Source organism: Balaenoptera physalus, assembly GCF_965194825.1.
Source record: "Balaenoptera physalus genome assembly, chromosome: 2".
Taxonomy (NCBI): Eukaryota; Metazoa; Chordata; class Mammalia; order Artiodactyla; family Balaenopteridae; genus Balaenoptera; species Balaenoptera physalus.
Window position 1 is genome coordinate 101,487,964 of NC_138883.1, and position 23,696 is coordinate 101,511,659.

A 23,696-nucleotide genomic window follows, 5' to 3' on the forward strand; every position below is an offset into this window, starting at 1 on the left:
ACACTGAAGCCAAAGTTGTCAAGTTTATAAATCTGAACATTTGTGATTCTACCGAGAATGAAAGCAAACAGATTTTCAGGAATGCTAAAACAGGCTACATATTATTTAGTAAGAAATCCACTTAGGATTAATGCTTGTGTTTCTCTAGCATGCAGCAGGAAAAAGCAGCAGGAACTGTGGCTGCTGCTGTCTCTGTTGCTAAGTGTTTGCAAACACCAGAGTTCTGAGACTGGTTCATTCCACCAGCTTCTTCTATCGGTCAGATTTTAAGACCAGACATGATTTTAGATTAAAAACTTTAGAAACATAATAATGTAAACTGCCTAAAACAAAATGACATAGATGGTAAAAATAAAAGGATGGAAAACTATACACTTATATTAGACAGATATCCAGAATGGGTTACAAATATTGAAATCAAAGGAGAATTTAAGACAAAATACATTTAATATGACAGAGGATCATTTTTTTTTGTTGACAATAGGCTTTAACTATCATAAAGATATACAATCATGAATGTTTTTTGTCTAACAGCCCCAAGACCTGTGCAGCAAAACCCATTAAAAATACCATAAGGAACTGTGAGAAATATCACTTTTGTAAGAGATTAACACAGTATTCATGCTAAACTAATTAAACAGACAAAAGAGTAAGGACTTTTTGCAGAATTCAAAGGATCTGAAAATTACAGTAACTGGATTCAGTGCTTATCAATATACAGTGCAAATAAAGAGAATGTCCAGACATATTTATAAAAATTGATAGTGTTAGCCTGAAAGTAAACCTCAATGATTATAAAAAAATCAAAAATTGAATGAGCCACATTCTTTGACTATAATATAATAAAACTAGGAAGTAATAAAGTGCAAAACAAAATGGAAAAAAACCTCAACTCCCTCAAGCACGTGAAAAGTTAAAAAAAACACTCTTAACTATTTTGGGTCAAAGAAGAAATGAAAGCTATAATTGCACACTATTAGAAAATAAAGGTATATTAGAAAATAAAGGTAATCATATTCATACCTAAGGAATACAACTATAAGAGGCAAATTCATAGATATAAAGATGGCTCTCCTGAATGGAAAGAGAGTCGTGTAGAATGTTGACTACCAGGCCGTGTATAGCGGAGGAATGAAACTGGAATTAAAAATAAAGATCCAATTCGGAGATTTTTTTTTTTGAGCTTTTATATTCAAGTTTATTCTTCATTTAACTTTTAAAACACTACTATAGTTGAATATTAAAACAAACAGTAGCAAGTAGTGAGCATATTATGATTACAGTCCTTCACTCAATCACTACTGCAAATAAAATGCCAATGGTGAGTGTTATTCACTGGCCCTATTAGGAGGTCTGACAAGGAACACCCCCCCCCCCCCGAGGATGATGTTCATCATCCTCATATGCTTCTCCATTGTAATGGCGCCGTCTTTTTTATCTTAAATATGAAAAGAATGAAAACAAAGTAAGCATTCCATTTAATAAGGAAAAAAACCTGAGAAAATCAGGATAACAAAAATAGACACCTAAAAATGAGACATCAGGCAAAAAATAAATAAAACTGACTTATCAATCTTAGTTTTTTTTAAAGAAAACCAATAAAAATAAACTACAGCTAAATATACTTTGAAAAAAAAGAGGAAAATTCAAATGACTAAAACTAGAAATATAAAAAAGAATATAACAGATAAAGAAAATATTCAATTTGTGAGAGAATAGTATATATAATGTTATGCCAATATATTTGAAAATCTGAATGAATTCCAGGAAAAACCAGTTACCAAAACTGACTAACGAAGTAAAAAGCTAACCAGAAAAAAAACCCCCAAAAATTGTCAAAGAATTACCTCCAACAAAGGCTCCAGGCCTAGATGGTATTATAGTTGAGTTCTTTAAAATTTTCAAGAACAAATAATTCCCTAACTATATAAACTGTTCCAGAGCACAGGAAATTAGGGAAAGAGTTCCAATTCATTTACGAAGCTGGTCTAACCCAGATATCAAAACTTGACAAAGACAGCACAAAAAAAGAAAATTACAGACCATATTCACTTACGAATATAGATGCAAAGATCCTAAAAAATATACTTGAAAATAGAAACCAACAGTATGCTAAAAGATTACAGATCTTGACATGAAGAAGACATTCATTCTAGGAATAAAAGAAGGGTTTATATTAGGTAGTATCGTTATATATCATATCAATAGGTAACAGAAGAAGCACTGAATAATCTTAACAGATGCCCAAAAAGCATTAGATGAATTTCAATATCAATTTCTCATAAAACAGCCAATAAAGTCTTGGTCAATTATAAATGATACACCCTTAACATCAAAGAACTGTAAGACGAAATGATGCCTATTATTGCTATTATTCAAAGTCAGAAGGAAAATCAATTAAATGTAATTAAATAAAGAGGATGAGGAAGATATACAGGCTAAACGCTACCCAGAAGAGTCCAAAGTAATAGCTGAAAAATTAGGATTAAACAAAGTTCACTAAATATAAAATGTGCAACATAAATAGAAGTCTACAGATATCTTACAAACCAAACCAATAATGAAATAATAAAATATATTTTTCATAATATAAATAACATAATGAAAATTTGTAAGGAATAAACTTAACAAGAAAAATAAGTGGAGTCAATTGAAGGAAAAATAACTAAAACTTTACTGAACGACACGAGAAAGATGTTAAGAAACATACTTCTAGCTCTGAAGTTAATTTTTCTAAAATAAATTTTCGTATTTAATGCATTTTCAATCAAAACTCCTTTGAGGTTTCCCTTTTAAAAAAAAGTTAGAAAAGTGATTCCAATCTTCACGAGAAATATTAATTGATATGAAAATAAAACCATGGAAATTTTTGAAAAAGAGGAATAATGAAGGAAGGCGGGTCCCACTAGCTTTTTAAACATTTAATGGCTAAAATACTTAAAAATGGTATGGTACTGGAATCAGAACAGAAAAATACAAAGGAAGAAAATTGAGTCCAAAAGGCTTTAGTAAGATAAAAATTACATTATAGATTAGTATTGAGAAAAAAATTATCAATAAATAAGACTGGGAAATTAACCATTTAGAAAAAATTAAAATTAGTTCCTTATCTTATGTGATTTATCAAAATAAATGTATATATTTGGTCTAGAAGGACTAATGCGTAGTATGTGAAAAATGAAGTAAGTAATATCTAGGGAAAATACACATGAGTATTCAGCTGCTAGTGGCATTGGGAAGAATTTCTTTCTAAGCATAATAGCAATGTTACAAGCTGCAAAGAAAGTAGACAGATCAGACTACTTATTAAAAAATTAAATAATAAACAGCAATCTTGAAAAAAATTTATATTTCAATAGTTAATATCCTTAATATATAATGGTTCATAAGCAGCAATTCCAATTGTAATAATCTACACTAAATTATATAGTCAAGAATGTTCACTGCAGTATTATTTGCAACTGTTCCCCCATTCAAGAATTGTGTAACCAGTGGGGTCAAAATTTGATTAAACAATAACAAGAACATATACATGAAAAGAAGGCGTTAGAAAAAATAAAAAGAATTAATAAGCCAAAATGGTTATTTGTAGGTAGTAAGATTACTGGTGCTAGTTTTCTTTTTATACATTTATGACTACCTGCCAAAACGTTCATGATGAATACATACTACTTTCATAATCAGAAAAATTAACACATTAATCATCACTTTCATAAACACATTGTGATTATCAGACTTCAGAAGTTTCAACAAATATAAAAGTTCACAATAGTTTGTAAATCAACTGTCTTTGCATGTGGAAAGTCCCTTAAAACTTTGGTTCTATTAATAATTTAGCATAAAAATACAGTTAAAAGAAACCATACTGTTTTAGATTACATCTTCATTTTTTCTCTCAAAGGGATTTTGATTTTAATGACTATGAAAGGGATTGATTTTCACACAAATATATCTAAACATCACTGCAATGAATAGGAATAGCTTAAAATAAATGTACATTTCATATTAATAATATTTTTCAATGAATATTTGGAACAGAATCAATTTAAGATTTGTCACTCTATGTTAAGTTTTTACTCAGGAAACCTCATTAAGGCACTCCAAACTGGAAAATGACTAGTCCAAAAGGCCTTTAGAAAAGGACAAAATTTCTCTAAAAATCTCTTCTGGCAGGAAGTGTTATTTTGTGTCTAATTGAAATCTCTCCTCCTGTGATTTAAACTTCTTGTCCTTTAAAAATATATAGCTATATTCCATTTTGCTCTCTCTAGACAACATAATTTAAAAACTTTTAAGTATCTATTTCCTAATACTTTGATCTACTTTTTGCCTGTCTCTAGCCTTTCTACAGTTTTCATCAAGTTATTAAAACCCACATAGCAAATTATGGTTTTAGGCAATGTACAATGAAATGAGAGAATAGCTTGGAGCTCCCACATGCTGTAATTCTGTGGAAACACAAACATACTTTCTTCTTAGAACATGGCATGCTGCTAATAGATGTTACTGTGCTGTGTCTCTTACAACACTCACGTTATCTGTATGCATGTATACTAACTGTATATTAACAGATTAATATTTTGTGCAGCTTATTTATTCACAATAAGTGGAAGTCCTAGCCAACTTTATTTCTAACTACTTTCCTAACCTATTCTACTCACTCTGCTTCATATCACTCAAATTTAACAGGTTTGCCTTCTCACCTATTATGAACTACTCATGGAATCTGAGTTCTAGCCTTATATTCATCCCTGACAAATTTTGGAACACTGGAAGAGTCACCTAACTTTTGAGTTTTAATGTTTTGCCTATACAATGGGGATAGTAGTGTACTAGAAGACTTATGAAGTCTTGTAACACTGAAATTTTATTATGAATGTCAAGATCAGATTCCATTCTAGTCACTCTTTTTTTTTTTGAATTTTAGAATTTTATTTATTTTTTTATACAGCAGGTTCTTATTATTTATCCATTTTATACATATCAGTCAATCGCAATCTCCAAATTCATCACACCACCCCCCCAGTCCGCCACTTTACCCCCTTGGTGTCCATACGTTTGTTCTCTACATATGTTTCTCTATTTCTGCCCTGCAAACCGGTTCATCTGTACCATTTTTCTAGGTTCCACATACATGCGTTAATGTACGATATTTATTTTTCTCTTTCTGACTTACTTCACTCTGTATGACAGTCTCTAGATCCATCCACGTCTCTACAAACGACCCAATTTCGTTCCTTTTTATGGATGAGTAATATTCCATTGTATATATGTACCACAACTTCTTTATCCATTCGTCTGTATATGGGCATTTAGGTTGCTTCCATGACCTGGCTATTGGAAATAGTGCTGCAATGAACATTGGGGTGCATGTGTCTTTTTGAATTATGGTTCTCTCTGCATACATGCCCAATAGTGGGATTGCTGGGTCATATGGTTATTCTGTTTTTAGTTTTTTAAGGAAACTCCATACTGTTCTCCATAGTGGGTACATCAATTTACATTTCCACCAATAGTGCAAAAGGGTTCCCTTTTCTCCACACCCTCTCCAGCATTTGTTGTTTGTAGATTTTCTGATGATGCCCATTCTAACTGGTGTGAGGTGATACCTTACTGTAGTTTTGATTTGCATTTCTCTAATAATTAGTGATGCTGAGCAGCTTTTCATGTGTTTCTTGGCCATCTGTATGTCTTCTTTGGAGAAATGTCTATTTAGGTCTTCTTCCCATTTTTGGATTGGGTTGTTTGTTTCTTTAATATTGAGCTGCATGAGCTGTTTATATATTTTGGAGATTAATCCTTTGTCAATTGATTTGTTTGCAAATATTTTCTCCCATTCTGAGGGTTGTCTTTTTGTCTTGTTTATGGTTTCCTTTGCTGTGCAAAAGCTTTTAAGTTTCATTAGGTCCCATTTGTTTATTTTTGTTTTTATTTCCATTACTCTAGGAGGTGGATCAAAAAAAGATCTTGCTGTGATTTATTTCAGAGAGTGTTCTTCCTATGTTTTCCTCCAAGAGTTTTATAGTGTCCAGTCTTACATTTAGGTCTCTAATCCATTTTGAGTTTATTTTTGTGTATGGTGTTAGGGAGTGTTCTAATTTCATTCTTTTACATGTAGCTGTCCAGTTTTCCCAGCACCACTTATGGAAAAGACTGTCTTTTCTCCATTGTATATCCTTGCCTCCTTTGTCGTAGATTAGTAGACCACAGGTGTGTGGGTTTATCTCTGGGCTTTCTATCCTGTTCCATAGATCGATATTTCTGTTTTTGGGCCAATACCATACTGTCTTGATTACTGTACCTTTGTAGTATAGTCTGAAGTCAAGGAGTCTGATTCCTCCAGCTCTGTTTTTTTTCCCTCAAGACTGCTTTGGCTATTCGGGGTCTTCTGTGTCTCCATACAAATTTTAAGATTTTTTGTTCTAGTTCTGTAAAAAATGCCATTGGTAATTTGATAGGGATTGCACTGAATCTGTAGATTGCTTTGGGTAGTATAGTCATTTTCACAATATTGATTCTTCCAATCCAAGAACATGGTATATCTCTCCATCTGTGGTATCATCTTTAACTTCTTTCAACAGTGTTTTATAGTTTTCTGCATACAGGGCTTTTGTCTCCCTAGGAAGGTTTATTCCTAGATACTTAATTCTTATTGTTGCAGTGGTAAATGGGAGTGTTTCCTTAACTTCTCTTTCAGATTTTTCATCATTAGTGTATAGGAATGCAAGAGATTTCTGTGCATTAATTTTGTATCCTGCAACTTTACTAAATTCATTGATTAGCTCTAGTAGTTTTCTGGTGGCATCTTTAGGATTATCTATGTATAGTATCGTGTCATGTGCAAACAGTGACAGTTTTACTTCTCCTTTTCCAATTTGTATTCCTTTTATTTCTTTTTCTTCTCTGATTGCCATGGCTAGGACTTCCAAAACTATGTTGAATAATAGTGGTGAGAGTGGACATCCTTGTCTTGTTCCTGAACTTCGAGGAAATGCTTTCAGTTTTTCACCATTGAGAATGATGTTTGTTGTGGGTTTGTTGTATATGGCCTTTATTATGTTGAGGTAGGTTCTCTCTATGCCCACTTTCTGGAGAGTTTTTATCATAAATGGGTGTTCAGTTTTGTCAAAAGCCTTTTCTGCATCTATTGAGATGATCATACGGTTTTTACTCTCAGTTTGTTAATATGGTGTATCACACATCGATTGATTTGCGTATATTGAAGAATCCTTGCATCCCTGGGAAAAATCCCACTTGATCATAGTGTATGATCCTTTTAATGTGTTGTTGGATTCTGTTTGCTAGCATTTTGTTGAGGATTTTTGCATCTATATTCATCAGTCAGTGATACTGGTCTGTAATTTTCTTTTTTTGTAGTATCTTTGTCTGGTATTGGTATCACGGTGATGGTGGCCTATAGAATGAGTTTGGGAGTGTTCCTTCCTCTGCAATTTTTTGGAAGAGTTTGAGAAGGATGGGTGTTAGCTCTTCTCTAAATGTTTGACAGAATTCACTTGTGAAGCCATCTTGTCCTGGACTTTTGTGTTTGTTGGAAGATTTTTAAACACAGTTTCAATTTCATTACTTCTGATTGGTCTCTTCATATTGTCTATTTATTCCTAGTTCAGTCTTGGAAGGTTATATCTTCCTAAGAATTTGTCCATTTCTTACAGGTTGTCTATTTTATTGGCATAGAGTTACTTGTAGTAGTCTTTTAGGATGCTTTGTATTAGTGCGGTGTGTGTTGTTAACTTCTCCTTTTTCATTTCTAATTTTATTGATTTGAGTCCACTCCCTCTTATTCTTCATGAGTCTGGCTAATGGTTTATCAATTTTGTTTATCTCCTCAAGAACCAGCTTTTAGTTTTATTGATCTTTGCTATTGTTTTCTTTGTTTCTATTTCATTTATTTCTGCTCTGATCTTTATGATTTCTTTCCTTCTACTAAGTTTGGGTTTTGTTTGTTCTTCTTCCTCTAGTTCCTTTAGGTGCAAGATTAGATTGTTTGAGGTTTTTCTTGTTTCTTGAGGTAGGCTTGTTTTGCTATAAACTTCCCTCTTAGAACTGCTTTTGCTGCATTGCATAAGTTTTGGATCGTCATGTTTTCGTTGTCATTTGTCTCCAGGTATTTTTTGATTTCCTCTTTGATTTCTTCAGTGATATTTTGGTTATTTAGTAACGTACTGTTTAGCCTCCACATGTTTGTGTTTTTTATGTTTTTTTCCCTGTAACTGATTTCTAATCTCATAGTGTTGTGGTCAGAAAAGATGCTTGATATGATTTTAATTTTCTTAAATTTACTGAGGCTTGATTTGTGACCCAAGATGCAATCTATCCTGGAGAATGTTCCATGTGCACTTCAGAAGAAAGTGTAATCTGCTGTTTTTGGATGGAATGTCCTATAAATATCAATTAAATCTATCTGGTCTATTGTGTCATTTAAAGCTTGTGTTTCCTTATTAATTTTCTGTTTGGACGATCTGTCCATTGGTGTAAGTGAGGTGTTGAAGTCCCCTATGACTATTGTGTTACTGTCGATTTCCTCTTTTATAGCTGTTAGCAGTCGCCTTATGTATTGAGGTGCTCCTATGTTGGGTGCATATATATTTATAATTGTTATATCTTCTTCTTGGATTGATCCCTTGATCATTATGTAGTGTCCTTCCTTGTCTCTCGTAACATTCTTTATTTTAAAGTCTATTTTATCTGATATGAGTATTGCTACTCCAGCTTTCTTTTGATTTCCATTTGCATGGATTATCTTTTTCCATCCCCTCACTTTCAGTCTGTATGTGTCCCTAGGTCTGAAGTGCGTCTCTTGTAGACAGCATATAGATGGGTCTTGTTTTTATATACATTCAGCGAGCCTGTGTCTTTTGGTTGGAGCATGTAATCCATTCACATTTAAGGTAATTATCAATATGTATGTTCCTATGACCATTTTCTTAATTGTTCTGGGTTTGTTTTTGTAGGTCCTTTTCTTCTCTTGTGTTTCCCACTTAGAGAAGTTCCTTTAGCATTTGTTGCAGAGCTGGTTTGGTGGTGCTGAATTCTCTTAGCTTTTGTTTGTCTGTAAAGCTTTTGATTTCTCCATCGAATCTGAATGAGATCCTTGCCGGGTAATCTTGGTTGTAGGTTCTTCCCTTTCATCACTTTAAATATGTCATGCCACTCCCTTCTGGCTTGCAGAGTTTCTGCTGAGAAATCAGCTGTTAACCTTATGGGAGTTCCCTTGTATGTTATTTGTCGTTTTTCCCTTGCTGCTTTCAATAATTTTTCTTTGTCTTTAATTTTTGCCAATTTGATTATATGTGTCTCGGCGTGTTTTTCCTTGGGCTTATCCTGTATGGGACTCTCTGCGCTTCCTGGACTTGGGTGGCTATTTCCTTTCCCATGTTAGGGAAGTTTTCGACTATAATCTCTTCAAATATTTTCTTGGGTCCTTTCTCTCTCTCCTCTCCTTCTGGGACCCCTATAATGCGAATGTTGTTGCGTTTAATGTTGTCCGAGAGGTCTCTTAGGCTGTCTTCATTTCTTTTCATTCTTTTTTCTTTATTCTGTTCCACAGTAGTGAACTCCACCAGTGTGTCTTCCAGGTCACTTATCCGTTCTTCTGCCTCAGTTATTCTGCTATTGATTCCTTCTAGTGTAGTTTTCATTTCAGTTATTGTATTGTTCATCTCTGTTTTTGTGTTCTTTAATTCTTCTAGGTGTTTGTTCTTTAATTCTTCTAGGTCTTTGTTAAACATTTCTTGCATCTTCTCAATCTTTGTTTTGCCTCCATTCTTTTTCCGAGGTCCTGGATCATCTTCACTATCATTATTCTGAATTCTTTTTCTGGAAGTTTTCCTATCTCCACTTCATTTAGTTGTTTTTCTGGGGTTTTATCTTGTTCCTCTATCTGCTACATAGCCCTCTGCCTTTTCATCTTGTCTATCTTTCTGTGAATGTGGTTTTTGTTCCACAGGCTGCAGGATTGCAGTTCTTCTTGCTTCTGCTGTCTGCCCTCTGGTGGATGAGGCTATCTAAGAGGCTTGTGCAAGTTTCCTGATGGGAGAGACTGGTCTCTAGTCACTCTTAATATTAAATTAGTGCCTACTATGTGGAAACACTGTGTAGAATACAACAGTGCATAACGTATATTCTTAGTGAAATGTGTTTTTAACTAAAATACTCAGACTCAGTTACAGTACTATTGTATAGTAATATACTGATTTTTATAAAGAGACAATCATTAGCATAATACTTTCAAATTCCATGAACAGAACTGGTATTTCTTTCCTATTTACATCATTATAAAGAATTTCCCTTACCTACTACTTCCTTTTAAAACTCTAGTCTAAGTTACTTCCTTTTATCTCAGTTGCTCTCTACTGAATTGCGAATAAACTGCTCAAAATGGGAGCTACCATTCCTTGTCCCAAAACAATGTTATGTTTTGGTTCTCTTTTGTTTAGGAAAAACCTTTAACTTTTCTTAGTGAAAAAAATTGCAAGAATTTGTGAGAACCTTAGAAAATGATTTCACAGAAAAATATTATAGAAAAATATAACTGTGCTTTGCCCAAGGCAGGAAACTTTTAGGAACGTAAGGACTGCTTTAATGGTTCAGAGTCATACTTCCAGAAATGTAGGGTGCTGTCTCTAATGGTGATGCAAAGGGCTGTGCAGGGGAAGGATATCACTTCAAAAATATATAAATATCCTCGGTTTCCTTATTAATTCATTATGGAAATGTCATGCATTAATTTGTCCGATTTGCCTTTTGGGAAACATGAGACATTTTGGATAATTTGTTTTCCTCATTTCCTACCTCAGACAACTTTTAGAATTTTAGAGCTAAAAGAAACCTCATACCTCTTCAATCACCTCATTTTATAGATGATGCAACTGAAAAAAGAGTGGTTAAAACACCTGTCCAGGTCACACAAGTTTAACAACAGAACCTTTTCTCTTGATACTCGATACAGGGTTTCTTAAACATATCACGTTTGTTTGATATTAATAAACTTTTAACGAATTTAAATTTACTTCTTTGTAGTTTCACAAGGTTATCTCTATCTTAATTAGAATTAACTTGAATTTAGTTAAGAATTCATGCTCACTATATATATTTTATATATATATATTTTTTTTGTTTGTTTGTTTTTTGCTTTTTCATATTCTTGATGAGGGCAGAAGCTGTGTTTTATTTGTTGTATCCTCAGAACTTCTTACAGGGTTTGACACGGCACAGAGCAGGTATTCAGTAGACTGTTGTAGACTGAGAAAATGAACTTTATAGACTTGGATCACATGTACTCTTAGCTTCAATTTTTCTAAAGAGGAAAAATCTAAAGCTGTTCAGTTTAACCTTGTTCCCTTGATTATTTCAGACATTTTTCTCTAGACTTTCTCCAGCTCTATTGCATTTCTTAAGGTGAGGGAATCAGAATTTTGAATGAGCATAGAAAGTTTCCTTTCTAGATACCAATAATCTTCTCAGTAAGTGTAGTTCTTTTGCATCATCTTACACTGGCTAACAGCAGCACTTATTTGACACTTTTCTTCCACAGTGTGTAAGTACAACACATACGTGCTCCCTGCTTTGATATTTCAATACCCAGAAAATTTTGGTTTCACTTACTCTGCTAGAACAAATTCCCGCTTCCAAATCAATTATAAAACGTTAAACAAGACTAGATTTAGCATCTATGACATTTATACAGAAAGGCCCATTAGCCTCTATACTTGTGTTTTCTGTGTTTAAATAAGTTATCTGTACAATCAAAACTGTTTGAGTGTCTTCTATTTGCAAGCTACTGAACTCCTTCGTCTGAGTAAGTAATTCACAACATTCCAGATACTTAGCTTTTTCTCTGGTTGGCACAGAAAATGATTAGAAAAGTTTTGGATTCATGAAAAAGACTTTTAAGAAATCTAAATAAAAAACATGTTTTAGTTTTTCCATATGCATTGATTTATTTACTGCCATCCACTGTCCCTCTAAGAACCCCAGACACACCCTTCTTGTCATCCTTAAGAACTTTACCGGAATCCTTTTATTCACCAACCCTACTCCATTGTCCCTCTGCCCTCAGACATCCCTCCTGTGATCCAGAAGAACTCTAAAGAAATCCTTTTATTCAGTAATCCTGTTCTTTATTACACATGCTACCAGAGGAGCTTAGAGATGGATGGAATCTTAGAGATTTCTAAGTTAAACTCTCATATACCAGTATGATATTCGCCAATGATAAAACAAATCATTGTAGCCAAGTATAGTACTTAATCTCTTTAATACACTGCATGCCTGACATATACACATAATACTTACTTGTACTCATCATAGACTTCCTGTTTGGGCAGTGAAGTCTCAGGATGCTCCTCTAGGGTATTCCGAATCCAGGAAAAGGCATGCATTTGCTGTGCCCGACTAGATGACATGGCATTCTGATCACTAATCATAAAACAAAAACATGTTTTAGCTGAACTAGACAGGAATTCATTGATAATTTTTGAACCAGGCCTAAATGTTCCACTAAAGGACTGTGTGTAAACTCACTATAAATGACCAAACCAAACTCAGGACATAAAGTATATGCCCAGTTATCCAAATACAAATTGTCCACCTGTGGTTGTGAGCCATTTTCTATAGCTAGTGTCTGACTTAAGTTATTGCCCTGCTCCATCCCCGCCACGGTCTCCAAACTGGCAGAGATGATGGAGCATTGAAAACATAAGGTATTTGTTTTGGCCAAAATTACCTCTAAGGGGATATTTGTTTACTTACTTGCCTGTTCATTTGCCTAAACTTACCAAATCATCAAACTATAAAGTGAAAGTTATGGAAAAAATTGTTTATTTTCTATTTGCTTAGCGATCTCAAGTAACTACCCTGAATCTTACTAAAGCCTCTATGCTCCAGAATGGAATTCACCCTGGAGAGATCCTAAAAGGACAAGTCTCCCTCTATGGTCCTTTCTGTAACCAGTCCTCCTCTCCAGGACACCTCCACTAAACATCATAAATTTTTATTATCTGGCAGTGTCTCTTATAACATGAGGGAAGCTCCTCACTTGACTCACATTCATCTCAGCTATGAAAACAATAATTTATGTATTTTCAAAGAAATTACTGAGCAATTTCTAGGACAGAAAATTATTAAAATTGTTACAAAATATGGTCCAAGGGGAAAAAAGTAAAAGCAACAGATTTTTCTTTCCATTTCTTTTCATACATATACTTTTAAAGTAATGTTAAGCATAACTTATATGAATGAAATGAACTCTGAGAAATACTTAAAAGGGTAGAGAAACTCCTTTAAGAACAGAATGCATGAACCAACAACTTTTCTCTATATTTTCTAAATGAGGCTATTAAATATTTGTACTAATGAAAACAGAGTAATACCCCACAAGCACTTAAAACATCACACATTTATCATAAATTCATGTGCCATACAGGCAATTCATTTTTTTTCTTTTTTATGCTCTGTGATCTGCTTACCTGACAGTACCTAAAAAAACTCTTGCACTTTATTGCTCACAATACTTACCTGTTTATTCTTTGGTTTTCTGTTCAATTTTCAAAATCTGGCACACTGTATAAATACACTAATCTATTTATAAAACATAACCCAATTGCATTTCACAGCATTCACCCAGGTACACAAATGAATTAGCAAAAACTATGGGTAAACACTTAACCAAATATGATCAAAGACTAAAAAGATCTACTGTTTTGACAGTCTGTTTCCTGATGATTTTAGGAATAGTGCAAAACAATAACAACCACAACACACACCTAAACACTGTAATTGAGGCAAAGACAAGAAGTGATATTACCTTTTCTCTCCATTGCTGAGACCAGAAGGCAGCTGAAGGTAGAGGTAGAGTTTCTCTAGGTCTGTAAACTTCTCAACTTCTTGCTGGTTAAAAAGGATTAAAAAGAAAGATCATTTAAAAAATTCTTGTTTCTCCCTCAACAAAATTTACTAACACCTCCCTAAAAATACTATCTAAATTTAAACCAGGTGGAATGAATCACCTGCCAAAGAAAACAGAATCTAGGCTTTTTTTCTTATCAGTAAAATAATATAGTCAAGTTGTGTGATAAATTTATTGCATATAAAAAGTTGACTAGTAAGAGGAAATGGTACTTTCCTATTAATTCTTACATTCTAGGTATAAATAAAATCATAAATCAATGCTTAGACGAAAACTTCTCATTTTAAATCACATTTAAAGAAGGAGGATTGTGCAATATTACAGGAAAAGTACTAGATTGGGAGTCAAGAGACTATTTATTAGTTGGTCTTAGCCTAACTATTTAACTGGCTATGAGGCTTCCATGCTCTGGCGGATTTTCCTTAGAAATGTAAAATGAATGAGATGATTTCTAGGCTTCTTTTCTATTTCTCAAAAATCTAGAACATGTGACTGATGATGCTACTGTCACTGGGGGTGGAATTGAGGTTAAAAAATATAGTTATCCCTCAATATCCGTGGATAATTGGTTCCAGGAACCCCCTTCTCCCCTCCACGGATACCAAAATCCACAGATGCACAAGTTCTTTATATAAAATGGTGTTATGCAGTCAGTCCTCCTTATGCACAGTTCCTCCATAATGGAAGAATCAAATCTGATCCAGGGTTGGTCTAATCCGCGAATGCAGAACCTGTGGATACGGAGGGCCAATTGTTCCAAAGTACAACCAACAATCTGTTCCATGCTATGCAGATGTAATTGTTCTCTGATTTGCAACAGTGGATGCTATCTGGAGAACCTACTTGTAAGACTGTCTATCACTACTGTTGTGCAACTTTGTCATTTTGTCTATAAATGTACCCTTTAAGAAAATTTCTGCTATGCAGAGGACTGTATAGTTTTCTTTCCCAGCTGAGTTTGCCACAGGATAGCTTTAAATGTGCCACAAATCCTACTGCAATAAAAATATCATAATAAAATTCTGGTAGCCTAATTCATTACAATTGAACTGCACTGCAATGGAAAATATGGACAGATTACTGGCATTCTTGGTGGCAGAATTTATTCTTACACAATAAAGCATAGCTCAAACATAGATCCAATTTTTAAAAAAAGCTTACAATGATATAATTTAGCCTATTCTTATTCTCACCAGAATTCATTTACGAAACAGTTTAATCTTAGAATTTATCCATAGAATGACTTAATCTATCAATTACATGCAATTAACTCTCAAATCCACATTTTTTTCATTCCACTGTCTATGGGGTATTTTCCAATTAGCTCTTGCTTTAATATCTGATAGACTGATCAGCAATATCCTACATAACTCTTCCCTTGACAACAACAAAAAACCCCTACACATACACAGACATTTTCTTTCTCAGTTGTTACTTAACACCTTCTTTTCTCTAGTTTCCCAGTGTTCAGTTTTGGAGTCTGCCTAGTTTTGTTCCTCTTGGTGTATTACACTCTAATCCTTCATTTAGCCTTCTTAACTCTTTCCACCATGTTCTTCTAGTCTCTTTATTTTCCCAGCCACCACATTAGTTTAGGTCTTTAGCTGTCTTTCTTTAAACAATAAAGGAGAATTCACTTACTCATTTATTTATTCACTAAGTTTACTTTCTGCAATGTTCCACAAATGATTTATAACTATGAACTTATACTGTGTATCACAACCTATACAAAGACTGGAAATAGACAGATGAACAACACAACAATAGCCCCTGCCCTTAAGGAACTTACAGTGATTCTTGAATTACTAAAGAAGTCTAACTACCTGCTTTCCCTGCCTCCAGCCTTTCCCCACTTTAATCTGTCGAAATGGAAATAAAAACAAAAATAAACAAATGGGACCTAATGAAACTTCAAAGCTTTTACACAGCAAAGGAAACCATAAACAAGACGAAAAGACAACCCTCAGAATGGGAGAAAATATTTGCAAGTGAAGCAACTGACAAAGGATTAATCTCCAAAATTTACAAGCAGCTCATGCAGCTCAATATCAAAAAAAGAAACAACCCAATCCAAAAATGGGCAGAAGACCTAAACAGACATTTCTCCGAAGAAGCTATACAGATTGCCAACAAACACATGAAAGAATGCTCAACATCATTAATCATTAGAGAAATGCAAATCAAAACTACAATGAGATATCATCTCACACCCATCAGAATGGTCATCATCAAAAAATCTACAAACAATAAATGCTGGAGAGGGTGTGGAGAAAAGGGAACCCTCTTGCACTGTTGGTGGGAATGTAAATTGATACAGCCACTATGGAGAACAGTATGGAGGTTCCTTAAAAAACTAAAAAGAGAACTACCATATGACCCAGCAATCCCACTACTGGACATATACCCTGAGAAAACCATAATTCAAAAAGAGTCATGTACCCCAATGTTCACTGCAGCACTATTTACAATAGCCATGCCATGGAAACAACCTAAGTGTCAATTGAAAGATGAATGGATAAAGAAGATGTGGTACATATATACAATGGAATGTTACTCAGCCATAAAAAGAAACGAAATTGAGTTATTTGTAGTGAGGTGGATAGACCTAGAGTCTGTCTTACAGAGTGAAGTAAGTCAGAAAGAGAAAAACAAATACCGTATGCTAACACATATATATGGAATCTAAAAAACAATGGTCATGAAAAACCTAGGGGCAAGACAGGAATAAAGACACAGACCTACTAGAGAATGGACTTGAGGACATGGGGAGGGGGAAGGGTAAGCTGGGACGAAGTCAGAGAGTGGCATGGACATATATACACTACCAAACGTAAAATAGATAGCTAGGGGGAAGCAGCCGCATAGCACAGGGAGATCAGCTCAGTGCTTTGTGACCACCTAGAGGGGCGGGATAGGGAGGGTGGGAGGGAGGGAAACTCAAGAGGGAAGAGATATGGGGACATATGTATATGTATAGCTGATTCACTTTGTTATAAAGCAGAAACTAACACACCATTGTAAAGCAATTATGCTCCAATAAAGATGTTAAAAAAATAAAATAAAATGATGTAATGGAGATAAGTAATAAAATAAATAAATAAATAAATATCATCCCTAAAATACCTCTTGTTCAATATTATTAACATCACCCACTTAATCCCAACAGTGCCTATCATATTAAATCGAAAATAGATTATGTTACCAAAAAAACCACGGGTATTATTATGGGCAAAGTCTGAGAAAACACAACACAAAACATAATTTTTTTGGATAAAGAAACTCTCTCTCTCAATGGAATATTATTCAGCCATAAAAATGAGTGAAATCTTGCCATTTGTGGCAACATGGATGGACCTGGAGGGCACTATGCTAAGTGAAATAAGTGAGACAAAAAAGGATAAACACCGTATGATCTCCCTTATATGTGGAATCTAAAAACAACACCAAAACAGACAAAAAAACCCTGAGCCCATGGATACAGTGACGACTGGTGGTGGCCTGAGGTGGGGGGTGGGAGTGGGAGTGGGGAAAATGGGTAAAGGAGGTCAAAAAGGTAAAAATTTCCAGTTATAAAATGAATGTCATAGGGATATAATGTATAGCATGGTGATTACAATTAATAATACTGTATTGCATATTTGAAAGTAGCTAGAATGGTAGATCTTGAAAGTTCCTGTCATAAGAAAACTTATGTATGGTGACGGATGTTAACTAGATTTACTGGGGTGATCATTTTGCAATACAAGCATACCTCGGAGGTACTATAGGTTCAGTTTCAGACCACCGCAATAAAACAAATACCGCAATAAAGCGAGACACACAAATTTTTTGGTTTCTTAGTGCATATGAAAGTTATCTTTACCTTATACTATAGTCTATCAAGTAAGCAATAGCATTACGTTTAATAAAACAAGGTACATACCTTAATTAAAAATAATTTATTGCTAAAAAAATGCTAACCATCATCTGACAATGCAGGCAGGCTTACCACAAACCTTCAATTTATAAAAAATGCAGTATCTGTAAAGTGTAATAAAGCGTAATAAAATGAGGTGTGCCTGTATATACAAGTATCAAATCATTATGTTGTACACCTGAAACTGATATAATGTTATGTCAGTTACACCTCACTTAAAAAACATCAAACGAAAAACACATCATTTTTGATGACTAAGAATAAAAAAACTTCATACTGTTGGAGAAACCTTGGATGCTACAGTTTTCAATTTTTATATATACTAGAGAAAAGAACAGAGAAGAAATTCCAGAAGGAATTCAGAAGATAATCCAAATTAGGATAAAGTGCCAAAGAGATTTAATTTAAAGACGGAATAGTTTTGAAAAAGATCAAACTCACTGCTGCCCCCCTTTTTTTTGCCTTTCAAACAATGAAAAGTTACTACTGTCAATTACTCTTTTATTTGTTATGTAGGACTCAACACACAGAAGAAAAAATTTGGAGAGTTTACTAAAACTGATTATCAAAATTCTATGAAGCAAATGAGAACAAAACGACGCAAGTGTATAGTGATGGCATTCCAGTCCAGCAAAGCTGAGTTCACCACGAGGATTTTTGGTTTTGGATACACTTGTCATTTACGGCTAATCACTGGCTTCCAAAACAATGATCAGTGGTGTAGAAGACCGTAACCTTGCTTGATTATCAAGGCAAGAATATCATTTGGCAAGTATGTTAAACCTCAGATTATTTGACTTTGTAAATACTTTGTAAATATTTAAACATCAAGAATAAAAGTTTTGGACTTCCCAGGTGGCACAGTGGTTAAGAATCCACCTGCCAATGCGGGGGACATGGGTTCGATTCCTGGTCCGGGAAGATCCCACATGCCGCGGAGCAACTGAGCCCGTGCGCCACAACTACTGAGCCTGTGCTCTAGAGTCCGCGTGCCCGTGCTCCGCAACAAGAGAGGTCACCGCAATGAGAAGCCCGCGCACCGCAACGAAGAGTAGCCCCCGCTTGCCACTACTGAAAGCCCGAGCGCAGCAACGAAGACCCAATGCCGCCAAAAAATAAAGAATTAGTTTTCTGTTCCAAGTGGAGATTCATTGATTGTCAAAAAGAAATATGTTTGATGCACTTATGAAATGAAGGACAAAGCTGCTCTATTTTTAGAGTATTAGGAAAAAGACCAACTGCATAAATTTTTTAAAAATTACGATTTAAAAACTCAGCCATAAAAAGAAATGAAGTATTGATACATGCTGCGACATGGATGAATCTTGAAAACATTATGCTAAGCGAAAGAAGCCAGGCACAAAAAGCCACATATCAAATGCTTTCACTTTTATGAAATACCCGGAACAGTCAAATCCATGCAGAGAGAAAGATTAGTGGCTGCCAAGGACTGGGAGGAGCGGAGTAAGAGGACTGACTGCTTAATGTGTTTCCTTTTGGGGTGACGAAATCATGTTTTAGAACTGGGTAGAGGTAGTGTTTACATAACACTGTGAATATACTATAATAAATATCACTAATGATAAACTTTATGTTACGTGTATTTTACAATAAAAAAATCACAATTTTTAATAGCGCTTGGCATATTTGGCAAATATATCTGAATATCTGACCTGAAACTTCAAATGACAAACAACAATATCTCTACTCATTAGTCTTAAAAGTCTTCATTTTCTTGAGTTGAAGAAGTTAAGTTCTCAAAGCAAAATTATTGAAAACGTCTTCAAGTTTAGGGGGAACCTCAAATATTATCTAGTCTGTTGAATGAACTAAGGTGATGATTTCCCACTACTGTAGTTGAAAATCTTGCCCAAAAGTTTATGGGGACTTCTCTCTCACACAGTTCAATCTTTGCAAGAAGATATCCAAGGAATCTTGGAACTAAAGTTTGATTTAGATGTCAAAGACATTCCAGGAAACCCCTTTGGAGAACTTTTGGTAAAAATCTCCCTGTTTACTTCCACGTAAGTAAGCAGACCTTGTGTGTCAATCATCCCATTTACATAAGCATACATTTATGTAGCTGGTTTTTCAGAAACTTTGGGTATGAAAACAAAGCAATGTTACAGACTTAATGTTGCAAATGACCTAGATAGTGCTTTGCTCTTTCACATCCTAGACAGAAAAGCATATAGCAAACAACCAGATTCAACATTCACTTTGATATCATGTGATCCAGAGAAAATTAAAGGTGTAAAGCAAAATATACAAGATCACGTTACTTCTGGAGGATCAAGGTGGAGTTTTGTGTTCGAATTCTACCACTCCTATGCCCTTCCCCTCTGAAACTCTGGCTGATCAAGAATATTCACAGGAGGAACGAGGAGCATGGAGCTATCTAATTGTTTCTGTGAGATGTAAGTAAAGTGGTGAAGAGAATAAGGAACAGAGACAGTTCACCAAATATTCCATCTGCTCACCTACATTGCTCAGCCTCCTCTGCAGTTAGTTTAGGGCCATGAACTTAGCACAAGTGATGCATTTCATTTCTCGGCTGACATAGTTAAGAACCAATGTGTCACCTCTATACCCTTTTTCCCCCTTTGTGGCACCTTGGCAGTCCTGTGTTTCAATGGTGAGGCTACAACATGGCAATGTCTGTCAATGTGGGTTCCTGAGGGACTACGTGGAACAGGGCCCTCCAATGATTTGTGCTATACATGTAGTGTGAATGACAGTAAGTTCTTCTGGTTAGGCCACTGATATTTCAGGCTTCCTTTGTTTCGGCAGCATAGCCCTTGCCCATCCTGATTAATACAGCAAGTCAGACCTTTCCCCCTAGCACTTCTGAGAGAACTGAAGATCCCTTTTAGATATGCAGATAAAAACGTTGAGAGAGGAACTGGGCTCCTCTCTAATCACAAAAGCTTTCATTCACTCATTTTTAGAATAGTATTTAACATATTTTGAAATTTCAAATTACATCAACCAAGAATAGAAGATATTTATGTTTATCAAAATGAGATAGGGGCTAAAAAAAAGTTAAGAAGTACCAGTTTAGAATATACAGCCTTCATGCTCTCTCCCACTTTATTTAAAAAAAAAACAAAAAACCTAGTTAAAAAATTCAACTCTAATAGATTTTGTACACAAGGTCCTATAATATGCCTGTTTGTCCCTTTACTTTGGGCCACAGCAATTACTCAGGGATTTATACTCAATTAATTTGCATTTATTGATTGCTAAAAAAAAGTTTTTCGCTATCTAGTTACACCCTCCCCCCTCAACTAGATCGAAGATTCTGGTTTATCCAAACTCAATCACCATTTGAAGAAGAATCCTGAAATGTAAGACAGAGCCAGATGGTACTCCTTTTAATATTTTAATACCCCATTTAATTTTTAAATTTAAAATGATAAAGTATTTCAACCAAAGTATACAAAGTAGGTACACATGTATCACTATCCATATTTAAAAGATGCTAACTTTTTGCCATATTTGCTTCAGAATTCTTTCAACTTTTTAGATTATACAGTAGTGTTTGTTATATGAACTGAAACCAGTTTATCCATTTCTTTATGACAGAGTTGTTATGAAGTCCCATTATTTCAAATAGTGCTGCAATAAAAATTTTTATTTGTGACTGTTGTGTCCTTGAGTGGGAGTTTTTTCTATAGTACGAACCTACCTAAAAGTAGAAGTACTTGGTCATATAAGATGCACATCTTCAACTTTGTTGGTATTCCCAAATTGCTCGCCAAAACTGTTATGCCTATTTATATTTCCAACAGCAATGCTACAATTTCTCCACATCCTTGTTAAAAATTAAGATTTCCATTTTAGCTAATCTTGTAAGTATGAAAAAGTATCTCACTGTTCTATTTTACATTTTCCAATTGACGATGAAACTATCATATTATTTACCATTTGAGTTTACTCTAATTCAATGGCTATCCAATTTTACCATGCATCAGAATCACCTGGAGAGCTTGTTAAAGATGACAGTTTCTGACTCAGTAGTCTGGAGCAGGGACCTTGAGAACCCGGATTTCTAAACAGTTCCCAGTGATGTTGATACTGCTAGTCAGAGGATCACATCTGAAGAACCACTGCTCAAGGAACTACACATTTAAAAATGGGAATATTTACTATGTAGTCCACATACTAATCTTCTATTGCTTAGAAGTGTTGCTAATATCTTCTCTAGTTGTAGCTTGTATTTGCATTTTGTTTTTGGAGTCTTGAGATGCAGAGAAGTTTTTAATTTCCAGGCAGTCAAATATATCAATCTTTTCATTTATAATCTGTGCTTTTTGTGTCTTATTTTGAAATCCTTCTCTATCCCAATGTCATTAAGATATCCCATGTTTTCTTTTTAAAGTTTTGTTTTTCACATTTAGGTCTTTAGGTATTGTACTTAATTCCTCTAAAATTTATTTTTCTATAATTTATGAAGTAGAAACCTAATTAAAAATTTTCCACAAGGTTAGCTAATTTTCCTAGTATAATTTATTGAATGATTCACCAATTCCAATTTTCATGCCACATCTATTATGGGATTTTTGTTTATTAAAGGTTAAAAATAATGCCGTTTTTACTTTCAGTATTTAAAAACAACTTTCACTGAGTTGGAATTTAACTTAGAAAAAATCTGACACCTTATCCTTGAGAGGATCACATAGCAAAATGTATGATTCACTGATCCTTCTTGAACTTGTGAAACAGACTTTTCATATAAGAATATCTCCCAGTAACTGATTAGTGTAGTAGTAAAGCAGCTTTGATGGAACTTTTAGAAATCTGAGGTTAATAGGCAAGTCTCGTATTGATAAATTAATAGCTAATAAGGATAAAGGACCTATATCATATATTATAGATGAATAAAGCAGTTGCTACTTGAGCTTGATTGGTGGACCTTTCAAATCTAATCTATCTAAAACAGTAGGATATAGTGCTAAGGTACAGGATACAGAATCAGAAGAGTTCCAGATTTGCCACTCATTAGCTCTGTGATATTAGGCAAGATGAGCATTAATTTTCAAGTCTGTAAAACAGTGATAAAATGCCCATAAAATTTTTGTGCGGATTAAAAGAAATTTATAAAAGGTATCTATAATAGGTATTATTATTACATAAATATTATTTTGAAATATATACTTGCTTAAAGTCAGATTTTGGCAAAAGAGTTTATAATTCAAATTCTATCAACAAGTATAGAATCTTTTATTTGAAAAAGCAAGGTATCTTAAGAAATTTAGGAAATATTTTGCCTGGTGACCTCCACTAACTTAAGAGGTATACCACAAGAGCAAGGTTCCTAGATTTTATGTGAGCATCAGACTTGACCACAAATTACTGAAGACAATGTTCCACCAGCACTGACTTTCGTCAGGGTAAGTGCAGAAAAATGTCGACACTATTCCTTCCTGAGCCATCAAGATGTAACTGAAGTTAGAAAATATTTCTGATAACTGTGATACTAGAGAGAAAGGAATCAATCTAAGCAGAATAGGTCAGAAATAAAAGCTTTCCCTAGGTTGGACTTGGAAAAAAATGTATAACTTTCCATTTGCTTTCTGTTGTTAAAAAAAATACCTGAAACAATATTCTATATTTCAAAAAACTGAGTTAATTTTTAGTGCTTCAGCTTGTCTGCTCAGGACATCCACCTCCAAACTGTCAAAACATACCAGATGAATTGCAGAGAACCAGGTAGAATTTTCAATGTCTTATTACTAGAACTTAAAAACCTTCAAGCAGATGGTAAGGAAAAACGTTCCCACTATTTACTGGCATAGAATACAGTTATAAGGTAGTCTGAGTGGAGAGATCTGCTCCGGTTTTTAGGGAACA

General features: G+C 34.4%; 1 protein-coding gene across 7 annotated transcripts in view; it reads right to left on the reverse strand.

The window, feature by feature from the left end:
• Positions 1 to 23,696, reverse strand: part of RFX7 (regulatory factor X7) — a 159,739-nt gene that overhangs the window by 54,710 nt on the left and 81,333 nt on the right. For all 7 annotated transcript variants that reach the window (XM_082444857.1, XM_082444858.1, XM_082444855.1 and 4 more), the window contains 2 exons: positions 13,826 to 13,908; positions 12,316 to 12,438 (listed from right to left, as the gene is read on the reverse strand). In XM_082444857.1, coding sequence (XP_082300983.1) covers positions 12,316 to 12,438; positions 13,826 to 13,908 — 206 coding nt within the window. The remainder of the gene's footprint in view (positions 1 to 12,315; positions 12,439 to 13,825; positions 13,909 to 23,696) is intronic.